The following is a 17,454-nucleotide window of genomic DNA, read 5'->3' as shown; positions in this document are numbered from 1 at the left end:
GCAGAAAACAGTTTAGCAAGCATTCTGCTGAGTTAGTTTAGTGAGAATCCCTTGATATCTGATCACTCTCAATATCTGGTCAAATTCCTCACCCTCCATCATGTCCCAGGTGATATATGATCCCCCTGGCCTGCCTTCAGCAAGAATCCTGTTGGGTCAGTTTAGCAAGAATTGCCCTACTCTTAGTAACTTTTTGTCCACCAACCCTCCATGCTGATCCTGGGCTATAAATTCCTACGTTTCCTTGTTGTATTCAGAAACCAGATCAGTTCTAAACTGAGATCTCTTTTTCCCTATTGCAATTGTTCCTGAATAAAATCTGCTTTTATTACGTTGGTGCAAAAGTAATTGTGGTTTTGGCCATTACTTTTAACACTGCTTTACTGGCCAGCTCTGATTCCCTTTAAGAGCACTGTTTTAGCTACATCCCACAGATGTATATGTTGTATTTTCATTTTTATTTAGTTGAAAATATTTTTTAATCTTCCATGAGTGTGTGGTTTAATATTCAAATATTTGGGAATTTATATCTTCTTGTTAATGATGCCATGTTGGTGTGCTGCACCCATTAACTCGTCATTTACATTAGGTATACCTCCTAATGCTATCCCTCCCCCCTATCCCCTCCCCACAATAGGCCCCAGTGTGTGATGTTCCCCTCCTTGTGTCCATGTGTTCTCATTGTTCAACTCCCACTTATGAGTGAGAACATGTGATGTTTGGTTTTCTGTTCCTGTGTCAGTTTGCTTCCAGCTTCAGATGACTTGCAGCTTCATCCATGTCCCTGCAAAGGACATGAACTCATTCTCTTTTATGACTGCATAAAATGAGTTCATTCTTTTTTATGGCTGCATAATATTCCAAGGTATATATGTGCCACATTTTCTTTATCCAGTCTATCATTGATGGGCATTTGGGTTGGTTCCAAGTCTTTGCTATTGTAAATAGTGCTACAATAAACATATACCCAAAGGATTATAAATCATTCTACTATAAACTTGTGTATTTTTTTTTATCTGCTGGCAACAATCAGGGTCTTTTGGAATTTTTTTTTTTCTTTTCTTTTGAGATGGAGTCTCACTCTATTGCCAGGTTGGAGTGGAGTGGCGTGATCTTGGCTCACTACAACCTCCGACTCCCGGGTTCAAGCGATTCTCCTGCCTCAGCCTCCTGAGTGGCTGGGATTACAGGGATGCCCCACCACGCCCAGCTAAGTTTTGGATTTTTAGTACAGATGGGGTTTCATCATGTTGGCCAGAAAGGTCTCGATCTCCTGACTTCATGATCTGCCCGCCTCAGCCTCCCAAAGTGCTGAAATTACAGGCATGAGCCACCACGCCAGGCTGTCTTTTGGAATTTTTAACTGATCTGACCAAACCAACAGAAGAGCTGGTACTGCTATTAATATTAAGCAGGATAGTATACTAAGGAAAGTTGAAGAGTTTTAAAAAATCATATTGTTCCTCCTTGGTGATTGCAAATCTGTATATCAACATACATAATAGAATGTTTTCCCTCCATTTCTTACTAGTCTAGGCCAATGGCAAGAATGATATAATGGTGTGGATATCCAGGAGGCTCACCTGATTTAAGGTCTCGTTTATCATTATTGACTCATACAGCTGTAATACAAGGGCAATCAGTAGGTGTAGTGCTTCAACATCTCTATTTAAAAACTGAAAACTATGGAGATTTGTATTAATACTACAAAAAATAACTTGGTAGATTTACTCCCTGAATGCTCTGTTTGCATGAATGTTGCTAATGGGAACAGAAATGCATTAAATATGGACTTGCAGGTGTTGTCTCATGGGATTGGTAATTAATTCACACAATAAAGCACTAACATACCTTTTCATGGGTAATTACAATACTGAATCACCAATGAAGCCTAGTAATATTTTAAATCTTTTAAGTTACAACCAGATGTGCAAGCTTTGGAATAATTCCTCTCAGTTTCTTACCAACAAATGCATGCTGTTTGCTTTATTAATTTCAATTGAATATTTTTAGTCTAAAATGGAAAGAAGTTGAGTGGCAATAAAATGGTATCCATAAAAATAAACCACTGCTCATTTTACATTTTTAAGTTAGTGTATGGTCATCATAAAGCCTGAGCTACTCAGACTCATAACTTCTCTATTACACTGAACATCGGAAATTTAGCAGTGAAAAGACCCTAAAAAGCAAATACAGGGTTTTCCCCTTAGAAAACTGCAAAAAAATAACCTTTTGGGGTGTTTCCCAAAATAATTTCCCTTTTAGTTGGGGGAGCCATTTCCCAAGTCTGCCCTCTCTTTCAATGAACATTTACTCAGCCTTTGGCCACCCATGAAAGATCATTACAATTCTTTCCCTCTCCCACCCATTGAATTTTATGAGCCCCCATCCTGTTAAGATGGTGTCACTTGACATCACAGACATGGATTTGAATATTTTGGATAAATTTTGTACAGCTGTTTTCAAAGTAGTCATTGTAACTCTTTACCAGGTCACAAAATCAACATTTAATCATTAAACAACCATTAAAATGTGAAATAGAATATACCAAAGTGCATAGTATGTAGTAAAGATAAATATGATTTCAAGAGGGTTTTGTATGTATGTATCTATATGTAGGTATACACATATATATATGCATGTATGTATGTAGCTATATGTATATAGCTATGTGTATAACATACATATAGCTACATACATACATACATGCATACAAGTATGTGTCTGCTAGGTCACCATGCATTTAGTGCATATTTCTTCCTATTAGTTCCGGTCAAAAAGTTTAAAATCATTGCTCTAGAGTAGTTTTCCACACAATGTGGTCTGGGATGCTTCTTTAAAACAGATAGCTGGGCTCCATGTCAGACCTTTTAAGCAGTTCATTTGAACTGTGGTTCAAAGAGTCCTCACCTAATCTGATAAACTAACTTTTGTTAAAGTGCTAATGAGGAAGGGCTATACTCCAGAACAATTAAATCAGAGTTCCTGGAGCCTTCTCTACAAGATTTCAATGTGCATCCAGGATTGAAAACCACTGGACTCTACAGTGGTCTTTGGAAACAGATATTGGAGTTACAAGTCAAGTGGGAAAGAAATAGTAGAATTTGCCTGTGCTGCTTATCTCACTCCATCTATGCCAGTGGTTCTTAGACCTTAGTGTTCATCAGGGTCACCTGGAGGGCTTCTTAAAACAGATTTCTTCACCCCACCCCCACAGTTGTTGATTCCATTAGTTTAGACTGGGGCCCAAGAATTTGCATATCTAACAAATTCCCATGTGATGCTGATTCTGCCAGTCTGAAGACTACATTTTGAGAACCACTGATCTATAAAGAACCAGCTATATCCAGTTGAAACGGGTACTTTCAGACATAATGTTAACTACAACCAACTAGGATTAACTCTAAATAGCAAGGCTGGTTAAATGCTTGAAAAGTAATGTAGTCTATCACATTAACTGGCTAAAGAAGAAAAGTTAAATGATTATATCAACAAATGCAGAAAAAGCTTTTGACAAAATCCAACATCCATGTATACAAAAACTCTCAGCAAATTTCTTAAGGCAGATATTTAGGTTGTTGATTTGAGATATTTCTTCTTTTATAGTGTAAGGGTTTACAGCTATAAATTTCCCTCTGAACACATATTTGCTGCCCATGAGTTGTTTTTTCATGTTTTGATTTTAATTCATATCACTTTATTTTCTAATTTTCCTTGTGTTTTCTTCTTGACCCATTGGCTATTAAGGATTATTTTTGTTTCATTTCCTCATATTTGCTAACTTCCCAACTTTTCTTGTTATTGATTTCTAATTTCATTCCATTATGGTCAGAAAACATACTTTGTGTGATTACAACCATTTTAAACACATTAACACTTGTTTTATGGCCTAATATATCATCTATCCTGGAAAACATTCCATGTGCACTTCAGAGGAATATGTATTCTGCCATAGTTGGGTAGAATGTTCTATGATGTCTGTCAGGTCTAGTTGGTTTGTAGTGTTGTTAAGTTTTCTATTTTTTCTGCTGATCTTCTGTCTGGTTGTTCTATCCATCATTAAAAGTAGAGTGTTGGAGTCTCCAACTATTAATGTTGATTTGCTAACTTCTCCCTTCAATTCTGTCAGTTTTTACTTTTGTAATTTGAGGGCTCTGTTGTTAGAACCCTCAAAATTCAGCATATAAGTTTATAATTTTTATATCTTGAGTTGATCCTTTTGCCATTATACTGTGTCATCCTTTTTCTCTAGTAACAATTTTGCTTTAAAATCTATTTTGTCTGATATTAGTATGGCCACTTCAGCTCTTTTTTGCTTATTATTTATATGGAATATTTTGTTCTTTCCTTTTATTTTCAACCTTTTTGTATCTTTAAAGTATATATTTTGTATGCAGCATATAGTTGGATGATGTTTTAAAAACCAGTTCTGCCAATTTATGTCTTTTAATTGGAAAATTTAATATATTTATTTCTAATGTAATGAATAATAAAATAGGATTATGTCTATAATTTTGCTATTTGTTTTCAATGTCTTGTGTTTTTTGTATTCCTCAGTTTCTCCATTACTATCTTCCTTTGTGTTACATAGAGAGATATAGTACCATTTTAATTCATTTGTCATTTCTTTTCCTATATATTTTTGAGTAATGTTTAGTTGTTACCCTGAGTGTTATCAATAATATCTTAATTCATAATAATCTAGTTCAGATTAATATCAACTTTAATTTCAATAGTATACAAAACTTTGCTCTTAAATAGCATCATTCTGCCCTCCTTATGTTGTTTTTCTAACAAATTATACAAATTACGTCTTTATACATTGTGTGCCCATCAGCTTACATTTATATGTATTGCATTATGAGTTGTCTTTTGAATCATATATGGGAAAAAAGTTATGACAAAGAACATGTTTATACTGTCTTTTATATTCACCTATGTAATTACCTTAACTAGTGTTTTCTTTTTTTTTTTTTTTTTGGAAAATTGCTATTTATTTGACAAAAAAGCTTTTGAATTTAATAAAGAATTGGCAATAACTGGCACGTACATTAACTCAAAATGTTTTCACTAAGCACCAAATAGAATAGTCCCCAATCTCTTCACCGAGAACCCCTTTGAAAGAATGCCTAAAACTTAATCAGTTTATTTAGGTTTTTAATCAAGAAATCCATTAGCAACAATCTTCCTTAATGGAAAATATCTCATCTCCCATAATGTAAAACAAAAATTATACAAGCAAACAAAACTCAAAACAGAAAGAAATGATCAGAGCAAGCTTCAGCCCCTCATAGTTCACCTCTGCCCCAACTGTCACACTGCTGAGAACAGGGTCTACCTCATTACTTAAACTAATTCATTACTGCAGAACATAACAACTTTTAGTCTATCACAGCTTCCGCTACAGCCCTCCCTGTCAAAAAAGTAAATAAACAGCACACAAAATATAAACTTATGCCAAATAAAAGTCAGCATCAACCTAAGGATCCTACTGTCATATTGCTACACTGACCCAGGATATTTTAATCCTCTTCAGACCTATTTATAAAAAATTCTCATTTTGAGAGCTCTGGAAGCATTACAAATATTGTTGCATTAGATTCCTTTTCTTGAGGTAGTTTGAAGTCTTGAAACAGAGCAAATTTATATATTTTTCTATACTACCAGTGAAGGGTAACTGTCATCCCTAAGAGGCCTACAAGAAAAATCCTCATCCCCTGATTCTCAGGCTATTACAAATTTTCCCTCAGATCAAACAAACAATGGGAAACACACATGAAAAGACAATAAGTCATACAAAAACTTAAAAACAAGCACAACCACCATAAAAAAGAATCCGTACCATCACACTAACACTCTAAACTTTGCTAGACAAAAAAAAAAAAAAATTTACTTGGTTTACCTAAGCTATAGACATTTTATAGAGTACTCAAGGAATTAACAGCTTGTAACAGTAGTGGAAAAATTTTTGGTGGGGAGCAGAAAACTAAAATCAACTCCTTCTCTGGCAAAGACTTCTTCCCAAATGCCAAGTCCACAAGAAGGGATGTATGGCAAACCTTGCACACCAGGCCTCTCTCAGGCCGACAGCCTTTGCCCTTTGCTCAGGTTGACTTCAGAGGTGCAAGGATACTGGCAGATGCCTGCTCAAGGTAGACCAAGGAGCCCTGAGGGATGTCGGCTGGCTTTTTGTGCTGCATGTTGATGTTCTTTAGTACCTGCTACCAATGCCTCAGCTTTCTCAAATGCTTCTGAATCAGTGCATCTTTTTTTTTTTTTTTTTTTTCGTAAGAATATCACTATTTATTTTCCCTCAGGTAATTTTTCTATGGCTTCAACATTTTCTCTTCAAAATCAGAAGAAAAATATCCCAAAGTTTAGAACTGGATCACTTGCCCTTTCTCTTCTTATCTCCTCCTGGTTCAAAATGCTTGCATCTCTGAATGGCCAGCATCCTCTTGGATCTGCAGTTAGGCTCAACACATTCCAGCCTTAGCACAATCTTCTTTGTGGTCTTAGCCTTCTTCCGGAAAATTGGCTTTGTCTGCCCACCACAGCCACTCTGCTTCCGATCATAGCGCCTCTTTCCCTGGGCATACAAAGAATCCTTGCCCTTCTTATACTGTGTCACTTTGTGAGGCTGATGCTTGCCATACTTCTTACAGAAGGTTCTTCGGGTTTTAGGCACGTTGACCATCTTTGCAGCAGGGCTGTTGTCTATATGATGAAAAGGAGAAACGACGTCCGACACCCTCGCGTAGCACAGCTCTCGCCTAACCTGAATCAGTGCATCTTAATGCTGTAATTCATTCCTTAGTTCTGAGATATCCTCTTTCATAACTTGCTCTGGTTTCTGGACAGATAATTGCAATCTTTTTCAGGAAAACAAAAAACAAAAAACATTGTCTCTCTTGCAGTATCCAGAAACTTCTGGATACGCTGATTAACACCAGTTCAAATTTCTTCCTGATCAGTGCCATTGACATAGTCCTGACTCACCAGAGAAACAAAGCAAGCCTTGAAAGATGAATCCAAGTCATCCACCAAAGTACTATTAGAAGGGCTTGGAGCACCTGAGAAGTGAAACCTGGCCTAGGAGGCCTGTCAGAGGTGATTGGGCCCCTGGTGGCTGCCCAGATAACATACTCCCTAGTGGAGTCTCCTGTCTGGAATGACAGGGCCTTTATTTCTTCAAGTAAATTAGGTATAAATTCTAGGTATTGTCTAGCGTCCTTTCAGAAGTTCCCTTAGCATTTCTTCTTCTTCCTCTTTTTTCTTTTTTAGAGACAAGGTGTCACTATGTTGCCCAAACTGGTTTCTAGCTCCTGAGCTCAAGCGATCCTCCCACCTCAGCCACCCAAACGGCTGGGATTACAGGAGTGAGCCACATGCCTGGCCAGCATTTCTTTAGTGCAGGTTTACTAGTGGCAAACTCTCAGTTTTTATTTATCTGGGACTGTCTGAATTACTCCTACGTTTTTTAATTATGGTTTTACTATAAATAGAAATTTTGGTTTATGGTTTTTCTTTCAGTGCTTTGAATATGTCAGTCCACTGTTTTGTGGCCTCTATGGTTTCTGATGAGTTCATCTTATTGAGGATCACTTGTATGTGATGAGTGGTCGCTCTCTCGCTCCTTTCAAGATTATCTCTTTTCTCTGGCTTTCAATAGTTTAATTATAATGTTTGTAGGTGTGGGTCTCTTTGAGCTTATCCTACTTGAAGTTTGTTGACTTCTTGGATGCACAGATTAATGTTTTAAAACCAATTTGAAAAGCTTGGGGCCATTATTTATTCAAACATGTTTCTATTTCTTTCTCTTTCTTCTTTCCTCCTGGCCCTCCCATTATGCATATATTGGTATGCTTCGTGGTATCCCACATCACAGAGCAGATCTCTGAGACTCTGCTCATTTTTCTTCATTTTTTTTTTTTCAATCACTACACCTCAGAACAGATCATCTTCATTGATCTCTCTCTTTCTTTTTTTTAATTCCCAACTTTTAAGTTCTGTGGTACATGTGCAGGATGTGCAGGTTTGTTACATAGGTAAACTTGTACCATGGTGGTTTGATGCACAGATCAGCCCATCACCCAGGTATGAAGCCCAGCATCCATTAGCTATTCTTCCTGATGCTCTCCCTCCGCCGATTCCCCACCCTCCAACAGGCCCCAGTTTGTGTTGTTCCCGCCATGTGTCCATGTGTTCTCATCATTCAGCTTCCACTTATAAGTGAGAACACGCAGTATTTGGTTTTCTGTTTCTGCATTGGTTTGCTAAGGATAATGTAATCACACTTCATGTTCTTTGATTGTTTCTTCTGCCTGCTCAAATCTGCTATTGGCTCCCCTGGTGATTATTTCCTGTCAGTTATTGTAATTTTTAAGCTCCAGAATTTCTATTTGGTTTCTTTTTATTATTCCTGACTCTTTTTGTTTTCTATTTGGTGAGACATCTTTCTCATATTTTCCTTTAGTTCTTCAGGCATATTTTCCTTTGGCTCTTTGAAAATATTTAAAATAGCCATTTTAAAGTCTACCTAGTAAGTCCAATGTCTGGATTGCCTTAGTGACAGCTTCTACTGATTGCTTATTTTCCTGTGTGGGCCATACTTCCTTGTTTCTTTGCACATCTTCTAATTTTTTTGTTGAAAACTGGACATTTAAAAAAAAAAAAAAAAAAAAAAGGCCGGGCGCGGTGGCTCAAGCCTGTAATCCCAGCACTTTGGGAGGCGGAGGCAGGTGGATCACGAGGTCAGGAGACCGAGACCATCCTGGCGAACACGGTGAAACCCCGTCTCTACTAAAAAATACAAAAAGCTAGCCGGGCGAGGTGGCGGGCGCCTGTAGTCTCAGCTACTCGGGAGGCTGAGGCAGGAGAATGGCGCAAACCCGGGAGGCGGAGCTTGCAGTGAGCTGAGATCCGGCCACCGCACTCCACCCTGGGAAACAGCAGAAGACTCCGTCCCAAAAAAAAAAAAAAAAAAAAAACTGGACATTTCGAAGAATATAATGTGACAGCTCTGAAAATCAGTCGCTTACCCTCCCAGAGTTTCTCATTGCTGCTTTAAGTAGTTGTTTAATTACTTTTATGAAGAAATGTTGTAAATTCTTTATCTTTGCATTCGTGGCACTAAAGTTTCCGCTTACTTAGCTTAGCGGTCAGATAATGATTAGTCAGCATTTTTCTTAAATGCCTGGAACCAAAAAGTCTTCAAGTCTTCCAGTCATAGGGGCTCTGTATGTGCATGTGCTGGGGCGTGCCTTCAACACTCTACCAGTCAGTTTACAACTCTGTTTTAGCCTTCACTTCCTGCTTGTGCAGAGCCTTATGTTCAGTCAGAGGTGAACGATTATAGTCATTGTTTTTCTTGAGCTTCTGAAAAGCCCTACACACATTTGTGACCTTTTAGATTCCCAAGAATATGTTGAAACTTTTCAAAACCCCGACAAACATCTGATTCCTCAGCTTTTTCTTTTAAGCTTTCTGACTACTTTATTGTTTGCCTTAACTGCTATCCATCACTTCAGGCAACTGTGAGGTTAAAACATTTGAGAAATGCCCCTCCACCATCTGGGTAGAAATGTTTAGCATTAGGAGAGTTTCAGTGAGCTCTAATAATGACAAGCCTTTCAAGTGGTATCTTCCAAGGAGCCGTTTGGTGGTGATTCCTATTTTTGAGTGGAGCTGTGAAAGATCTCCAGCTCTGCTCCACTTTCTCTAGTACTGGGAAGGCAGGCTGTTATTTTTCATGGTGGTGTGGAGCATGGAAACAGATGATAGGACTAGTGCAAGTGTAAATGCCGTGAAGCTTACTGTTCTCATTGAGATGCAGCTGTTTTTCTTGACTAAACACTTCCCATGTTGTTAAAGCCATTGCTTAGTTTCCAGAGAACTGAAAAAGTTGATTTTAACAATTTTGGTTAGTTTTCGCATTGCTTTTCTGGAGGAGCAACATTTCAGAGTTCATTACTCCAAAATGTTCACTGATGTTATCCCCTCGTTGTTTTTTGAGACTTCATCTTATAACGGAAAATCATTTATTTTTAAAGCCGTGAATAAGTTACCTATTTGTACTTCTTATTTGTCTGTTTTGGTAACCCAGCTGTGGGCTGGAATGTCTTTGTCAATGAAAATCTTTATTTTAGAAGCCAAACACGATAAGCCAGATTATTATTCTTTTAAATATTCTCACTGAATAAGAAACAAAATTAAGAAAAATTGTAAAGTATGAATCACCATTTCTAGAACCACATATACAAAGAATCATAAATATACACAATGTTTTAAAGAAGGTAAGTTATATAGTTAAAAAAAAAAAAAGAAATTCTGCCGTGAAGAATTTACATTCTATATAGTGCTGAAATTGCAACACATAAGCTATATTCCAAGTAAAAATTAAGACTGACACAACAGTGAACCAAACTGTATTTCACCTTTCTTTGAAGATGCTGTAAGTTTAGAATAATGTATCAACTTTCCTTAACGTGGACTTCTTCTTATTACTTTTTAAAGTTAATCTGAAATGTACCAGTTTTGTTCTTCATCTGAGTTTTAGACTACTTTCACATTCTGTATATTCTTCCTAAAGGAAATTATAAAAACTTTCATGAAAATTTACCCGCAATAGGTTTATAAAGAAACTAATTAAAATGCAATTGAAATTTGAGTTATTTTTAAACATACACTATCTATGAATTTCTCACAAAGTGTTTACATAATGACATAATCATGAACAGATCAAAAGTGAGAGGTGGGTTTGATTTCAAAATCTTGTATAGTTTGTCAGAATATGGAAATGTGTGCGTTTGTGTGTGTGTGTATGTGTTTTAAAAGACGGCTGCTTGCCTTATTTGGTATTTCAGCATACTTTGTATTTCCAATTAACAGTAAAGGAAGAGTTGGCTTAAAATTGATCAGATTAGTGGCATATGGGTGGGATTCTGGCAGCATCCAAATATTCACATGAGAAATAAATGCAAACCCTGGAGGGAAATATGCCTTCTTGCATGGAGAACTTGGCCACATGTCATAGCTAGAACCTGTGGGAGACAAAATGTACAGGATGCACTGCATTTGTATCCTCTGTACTTTTAGCATTGCCACAACGTGATTCTTTCTGTGCAAAATGGTGACAGGAATTCCACTGCCAATGTGTAGATATCAGATGGTAATGGAAGCTCTGAGGACAATCCCCGAGTCTTTTATCCTCAGATTTTAGCGCCAGACATTGTCTTCGTATGTCAGTTTGGGGAATCTAGAATTTTTATTCTAGCCTATTTGGTAAATAGGTGTTTTACTTCATGGAAGAAACAGAGGAAGTGTTCTGATTATGATGATTAAAAAATTCCAAAATGTACTGGGCCCTCCTGCATGCAAAGCAAGTCATTAAGTCATCATACAGTGAGTTAACATTCACAGCCATAGTCCTCCAGACACTTCAAGTATGAAGTAGACAGCATTGCCATGGTTACGCACAAAGGAGATCTGCACAAAGCAAGCCCATTGCATGGCATTATGTGCATACTGTGGGGTAGTGCAGAAGGCAATTAGGAGGCTGTATGTTGAGAGGATGTGGGAATATGAAAATATGCCTTGTCATAGAATTGTACTGGCTTTCTAACTCAGTGTATGAGCTCTGATGCAGTCTCATTTCTTAATGGTTCAAGGTATAATTAAGCTGAATTCTGATTATACAGAGACTCAGAATCATTCACTTATTCAAGTATCAAATATTAATTGAGTACCCACCATGTGCCAGGAATGGTTCATGGTGAAACCACTGGGCATGGGGAAAACAGAGCTGACAAAGCATTTCCCTCCCAGTGAATGCTACATTTAAAAGTTCTCTTCACATTACAAGAAGCAGGTTATGCAGGTGCAATTTGTAATTGAAGAATAATAGAATTCATTTATTAATGCATACTAGTATGTTGCTCCTCTTCTACCCTGTCAACATGGACCTTGAAGGGTGCATAGCATTTAGATAGAGAGACAGGGAAAGCCTTTCTTATGAGAGGAACAGCACGAGTAAAGGCATAAAGGCAGGACTAAATAGAAAACAGTGAGGAACGCAGATTCCTTAAAACAAAATAAGTGGAAGGTCTTGGCTCTCTGATAAGTAAATGGGCTGTTTCTTGCAGAAATTTAATTCGTTTAAATGAGAAATAAAATGCAACCATAAAATTGTCACATTCTACCAGTAGACCTCTTCTCCAGGAATGTAGTCCAACATTTTTATCAAACCAGACATTGTATATAAAAGGACTTTGGGCTGGGTGCAGTGGTTCATGCCTGTAATCCCAGCACTTTGGGAGACCGAGGAGGGCAGATCACTTAGGGTCAGGAGTTCGAGACCAGCCTGGCCAACATGGTGAAACTCCATCTTTACTAAAAATACAAAATTTACCCAGCCATGGTGTTGTGCACCTGTCATCCCAGCTACTCAGGAGGCAGGAGAATGGCTTGAACCTGGGATGCAGTGGCTGCAGTGAGCCGAGATCGTGCCACTGCTCTCCAGCCTGGGTGGCAGAGTGAGACTCCATTAAAAAAAAAAAAATAGCTCTTTGGAATTTTAAAGTGCTCTTACAAATGTCTTATTTATTCTTATCTTCCTTACCTAACCTATCAGAGGAAGCAAAAATGAGAGCAAGGAAGAAAACTGGTGTGTTGACCCGTTTTCTTGGTGGTGGCTGTATCTTCTTGAATCTGGAATATCGTCTGAAGGGTTTTTTTTCTTTCTCTTTTCTTCTTTCATTTTTTCCTTTTCTTTTCCTATCTATTTATTCATTCAACAGATATTTAATGAGTGCCTTTTTTTTTGGTCAGGTGTATTCTCTATGCTTAGGACATGGCAGTAAACAAAATAGACAAATATTCCTGCCGTCACGCAGCTTACATTGTAGTAAGGGGAGAAAAATGGTTTATTAGATGATGATACATGCCATGGAGATAAATTCAGCAGGGAAGAGAGTAGGAAGTGTGTATGTGGGGCGGGGAACGGAGCTTTAACTTTGATGAGTTGGCCTCATTGAGGTGACATTTCAGCAAAAATTTGAAGAAGTGATCCATTTAGATATCTGGAAGAAGGGTGTTCTAGGCAGAGGGAACAGTTAGTGCAAAGACGCTGAGGCAGGATTATGACTGGCAAGTTCAAGGAACAGCAGATTAGGCAATGTACCTAGTAACAGCAGAAGTAAGAGAGGGAGAGAGTTGAAGGGAAAGAGTTGTATTGTGTGTGTGTGTATGTGTGCATGTGTGTAAACTTTGTGTTGGTGGAAAGGGGTGCAGATGGTACAGGGCCTTACATGCTTTTACTCTGAGTGAGATGGGAAGCCACTGTTCATTTTGGTTTTGACATGGGTCTGTTTGCTAATGCAACCCACAAAAAAGATTAACAGGCTATAAGTGCTAATAAGGTAAACAGAAATATTAATACATCAGTGATGTGGGAGGAATATGAAGCTTTGATTTGAATTCAGTGCATTAATATCTATTTGAAACCTGTAAAAATCAGAGGAAGGACCCTGATCTACTACTTTGTGATGAATCTATCCATCTCTCAACTCTACTAAAGATAGAATGGTATCTGATGGATATTCATGACTGACGATCTATGACTCTTCTAAATGTAAAGGGATGTAGGAGGAGACCACCAACATGGTTCCTCCTCAAGAGTTTCCATAAATGTCTTCATCCTCATTTACTCCCTACTCTATTACTAGTCAGGTGATCTAAAAACTTTGCCTCTCCCCTATACAAGGCATGCAGACTCCACAAGAGAAGGGGCTTTGTCTATTCATGATCCACAAGGTATTTCAGAGGCACAAAGAATCCTTGACCAAAGGAGTTTGTTGGGTGAATTTAGAAATTAAAAAGGTAACTTCTCAAATATAATAGCTGAGAATTCCTAATCCATCGGGAGTCATATTTTAATGCACCTTCAGGATGCCTTCTTTCATCAATAAATGACTACTGAACAGTAGTGGTGTACAGAGGGTTGGGTGGTGGAAAGCAATATGATCTGGATGCAAGCAGTAATGGAGTATATTGTCTGTTGAGAATACAAAAACAATAAAATCAACTACCACAATCTTATGTTTATTATTACCATGAGCCAGTAAGTCTAAACTATATCAGTAATAATATAATCTCCCTGTACAATATTTTGTTTAAGTCCTAAACAATAACTGAAATTATTCATGAGTTTTTTTATTGTGATAAAATATAGGAAGGAGGAGCCAAGATGGCCCACTAGACACAGCCAGGAGGAACATCTCCCAGCGAGAGACCAGGACATCAGGAACACTGACACACGCTGAGCAGATATTCAGAGGGAAGGCATTGAGAGTGGACAGAAGTTCCCAGGTGTTGGCTTGAAGGGGGAGGAAGCTGGGAAGGCTGCACATTGCTGCTAAGTACCAAAACTCCTTCCTAGGTCCCAGGGACCCCTGGGGAAGGGATGAGTTGAACAGGTAGGAAATGGCTTGCTTTTGCCATGGACGACTTTTGAAATTCTAGCAGCAGAAAATCCCACGAGCCACACGGACACTTGAGCTCATAGGAGGAGCTGCTTAGAGAGGTGGCAGGGGCAAGACTCCAGCCTGTATGGAGCCCAGAGCATTTGGTGCAGGAACATCTGCAGTGGAGCATGGCCAGGAACACCCCTCCCCCAAGTTTCTCTGTGCTCCTCTAGGAGACTTTAGCCTTAAGGTGACTGTCAGACCTGGACAAAGCTGGGTGGTCCTGCCTGTGGGACAAGGCCAGTCCCATCTGAGTGCCCCACTGTCTGCTGGCCTCTCCTGGGATCCCAGTCTGGCCACACCCACTTGCAGCCACATGCCCAACCAGACTGCTTCCCAGGGGCCCTCGTCCTAGCTTCTTTGCTGGAAGACCATGCCTGACCATTGGAGAGTTCCAGCAGACCAGCCCCCACTGACATGCACCAGCCCACACACAGGATCCCTGCACCTTGGCCTTCCCCCAGTGCTTTGCCAGCATGCACTCACCCATGGCCTCCCACCAGCATGTACCTCTCTGCACCACCACTGCCAGTGCAAGCACACCACAATGTCCCCCTGCCTGCTGACACACAGACACCCCACCAAACCATCACTGCCAGCACAAATGCACACACAAACACTGGCAACCCCACCCCAATCATGCCACAGCTGCCACCCATGTGAGCACACACAGAGATGCCAGCAACCCCACTCCCACCAGCGCCCCACCCCTGCTGCTGCTACTGCTGCAGCAAGTGTGTGCAAGAACAATGCCTTGCTCTCCCCTATGCCCTGCACCAGCTAAAGTGCATGAACCCTATCATGTTGCCACAGCTACTGGCACACACAAGCAAGCATGGATCCTGCTGCCACCACCCAGACAAAGTGCTTTGACTGGCACCACCCACAATGTTGTGGCCGGTGGACCAGGAACACCTTGGCCCCTCCAGCACTGCAGATTCCTAACCTCAAGGAGCCAGAGAACAAAGCCAAGGGCCTCAAATCAGAACCCTAGAGTTAGAGCATGCAGATCAGGGGTGCTGACCTGAGACTTGGCCCCCTAAATATTCTAGAAATGAAGTCAGTTAGGTGAACCCACCTTATACCACAATAAGATCCCCCAAGGACATCAAAGAAGATGAAAGCAAAAAAACCCAATCCAAAGGACAGCAATTTCAAAGACTGAAGGAACATCAGCCCACACAGATGAGAAAGAACTACCAAAAGAACTCTGGCAGCTCAAAACTCCAGAGTGTCTTCTTACCTTCAAATGACCACACTAGCCCCCCAGCAATGGTTCTTAACGAGGCTGAAATGATTGAAATGACAGACAGAATTCAGAATGTTGAATAGGAAGGAAGATCATCAACATTCAGCAGAAAGTTGAAACCCAACCCAAGGAAATTAAGGAATACAATAAAACAATACAGGAGCTGAAAGACGAAATGGCCATTTTAAGAAAGAACCAAACTGATATGATAGAGTCGAAAAACTTACTTCAAAAATTTCATAATACAATTGCAAGTGTTAACAGCAGAATAGACCAAGCTGAGGAAAGAATCTCAGAGGCCAAAGACCAGTTCTCTGAATTAACTCAGTCAGACAAAAAATAGGAAATAGAATAATAAAGAATGAACAAAATCTTGGAGAAATATGGGATTATGTAGAGAGACCAAACGTATGACTCACTGACATCCCTGAAAAAGGGAGAGGAAGCAACTTGGAAAACATATTCTCCAAAGATGACATGAAAGAAAAAATATTAAAGGCAGCTAGAGAGAAGGACAGGCTACCTACAAAGGGAACTGTATTGGGCTAACAGTGGACCTCTCAGCAGAAACTCTACAAGCCACTGGGTGCGGTGGCTCACGCCTGTAATCCCAACACTTTGGGAGGCTGAGGCAGGTGGATCACCTGTGGTCAGGATTTTGAGACCAGCCTGACCAACATGGAGAAACCCCGTCTCTACTAAAAATACAAAATTAGTCAGGTGTGGAGGCTCATGCCTGTAATCATAGCTACTCGGGAGGCTGAGGCAGGAGAATTGCTTGAACCTGGGAGGCAGAGGTTGCAGTGAGCAGAGATTGCACCATTGCACTCCAGCCTGGGCAACAAGAGCGAAACTCCGTCTGAGAAAAAAAAAAAAAAAATCCTACACGCCAGAAGAGATTGGGGACCTATATTGAGTATTCTTATAAAAAAAGAAATTCCAACCAAGAAGTTCATATCCAGTCAAAATAAGCTGCATAAACGAAGGAGAAATAAGATCCTTTTCAGACAAGCAAATACTGAAGGAATTTGTTACCACCAGACCTGCCTTACAAGAGAGGTCCTGAAGGGAATGCTAACTATGGAAAGGAGAGACCATTACCAGCCACCACAAAAACACACTTAAGTACATAGACCATTGACACTATAAAGCAACCACACAAACAAGTCTGCACAATAACCAGTTAACAACATTATGACAGGAACAAATCCACATATATCAGTATTAATCTTGAATATAAATGCCCCAGTTAACAGGCAGAGTGGCAAGTTGGATAAAGGAGCAAGACCCAACTGTAGACTGTCTGCAAGAGACCCATCTCACAAGCAATGACACCCATAGGCTCAAAGTAAAGGAATGGAGAAACATCTACCAAGCAAATGGAAAACAGAAAAAAGGAGGGGTTGCTGTTCTAGTTTCAGGCAAAACAGACTTTGAAACAGACTTTAAACCAACAATTATCAAAAAAGACAAAAAAGTGCATTATATGATGGTAAAGGGTTCAATTCAACATGAAGACCTAACTATCCTAGATATATATACACCCATCACAGAAGCACCCAGAGTCATAAAGCTAGTTCTTAGAGACCTCTGAAGAGACTTAGATAACCACGTCATAAGAGTGGGAGATTTCAATGCCCCAACAATTAGACAGATTGTTGAGACAGAAAACTAATGAAGATA

At 39.4% G+C, this 17,454-nt stretch overlaps 1 protein-coding gene and 1 long non-coding RNA gene across 2 annotated transcripts in view; both read right to left on the bottom strand.

The window, feature by feature from the left end:
• Positions 1 to 17,454, bottom strand: part of LOC116272125 — a 64,291-nt gene that overhangs the window by 28,940 nt on the left and 17,897 nt on the right. The gene's annotated exons all lie outside the window — the stretch shown is intronic.
• On the bottom strand, positions 6,288 to 7,008 carry LOC101006074 (60S ribosomal protein L36a-like). The gene has a single exon (XM_009197448.3). It carries the CDS (start codon positions 6,695 to 6,697, stop codon positions 6,389 to 6,391), a length of 309 nt encoding a protein of 102 aa, XP_009195712.2. The 5' UTR covers positions 6,698 to 7,008; the 3' UTR covers positions 6,288 to 6,388.

The sequence above is a fragment of the Papio anubis genome, chromosome X, assembly GCF_008728515.1.
Source record: "Papio anubis isolate 15944 chromosome X, Panubis1.0, whole genome shotgun sequence".
Taxonomy (NCBI): domain Eukaryota; kingdom Metazoa; phylum Chordata; class Mammalia; order Primates; family Cercopithecidae; genus Papio; species Papio anubis.
This window is presented reverse-complemented; position numbering and strand designations above follow the sequence as displayed.

Excerpts from the sequence above, each read along its gene's own strand:
- LOC101006074 (XM_009197448.3), bottom strand. The coding sequence starts at position 6,697 with ATGGTCAACGTGCCTAAAACCCGAAGAACCTTCTGTAAGAAGTATGGC.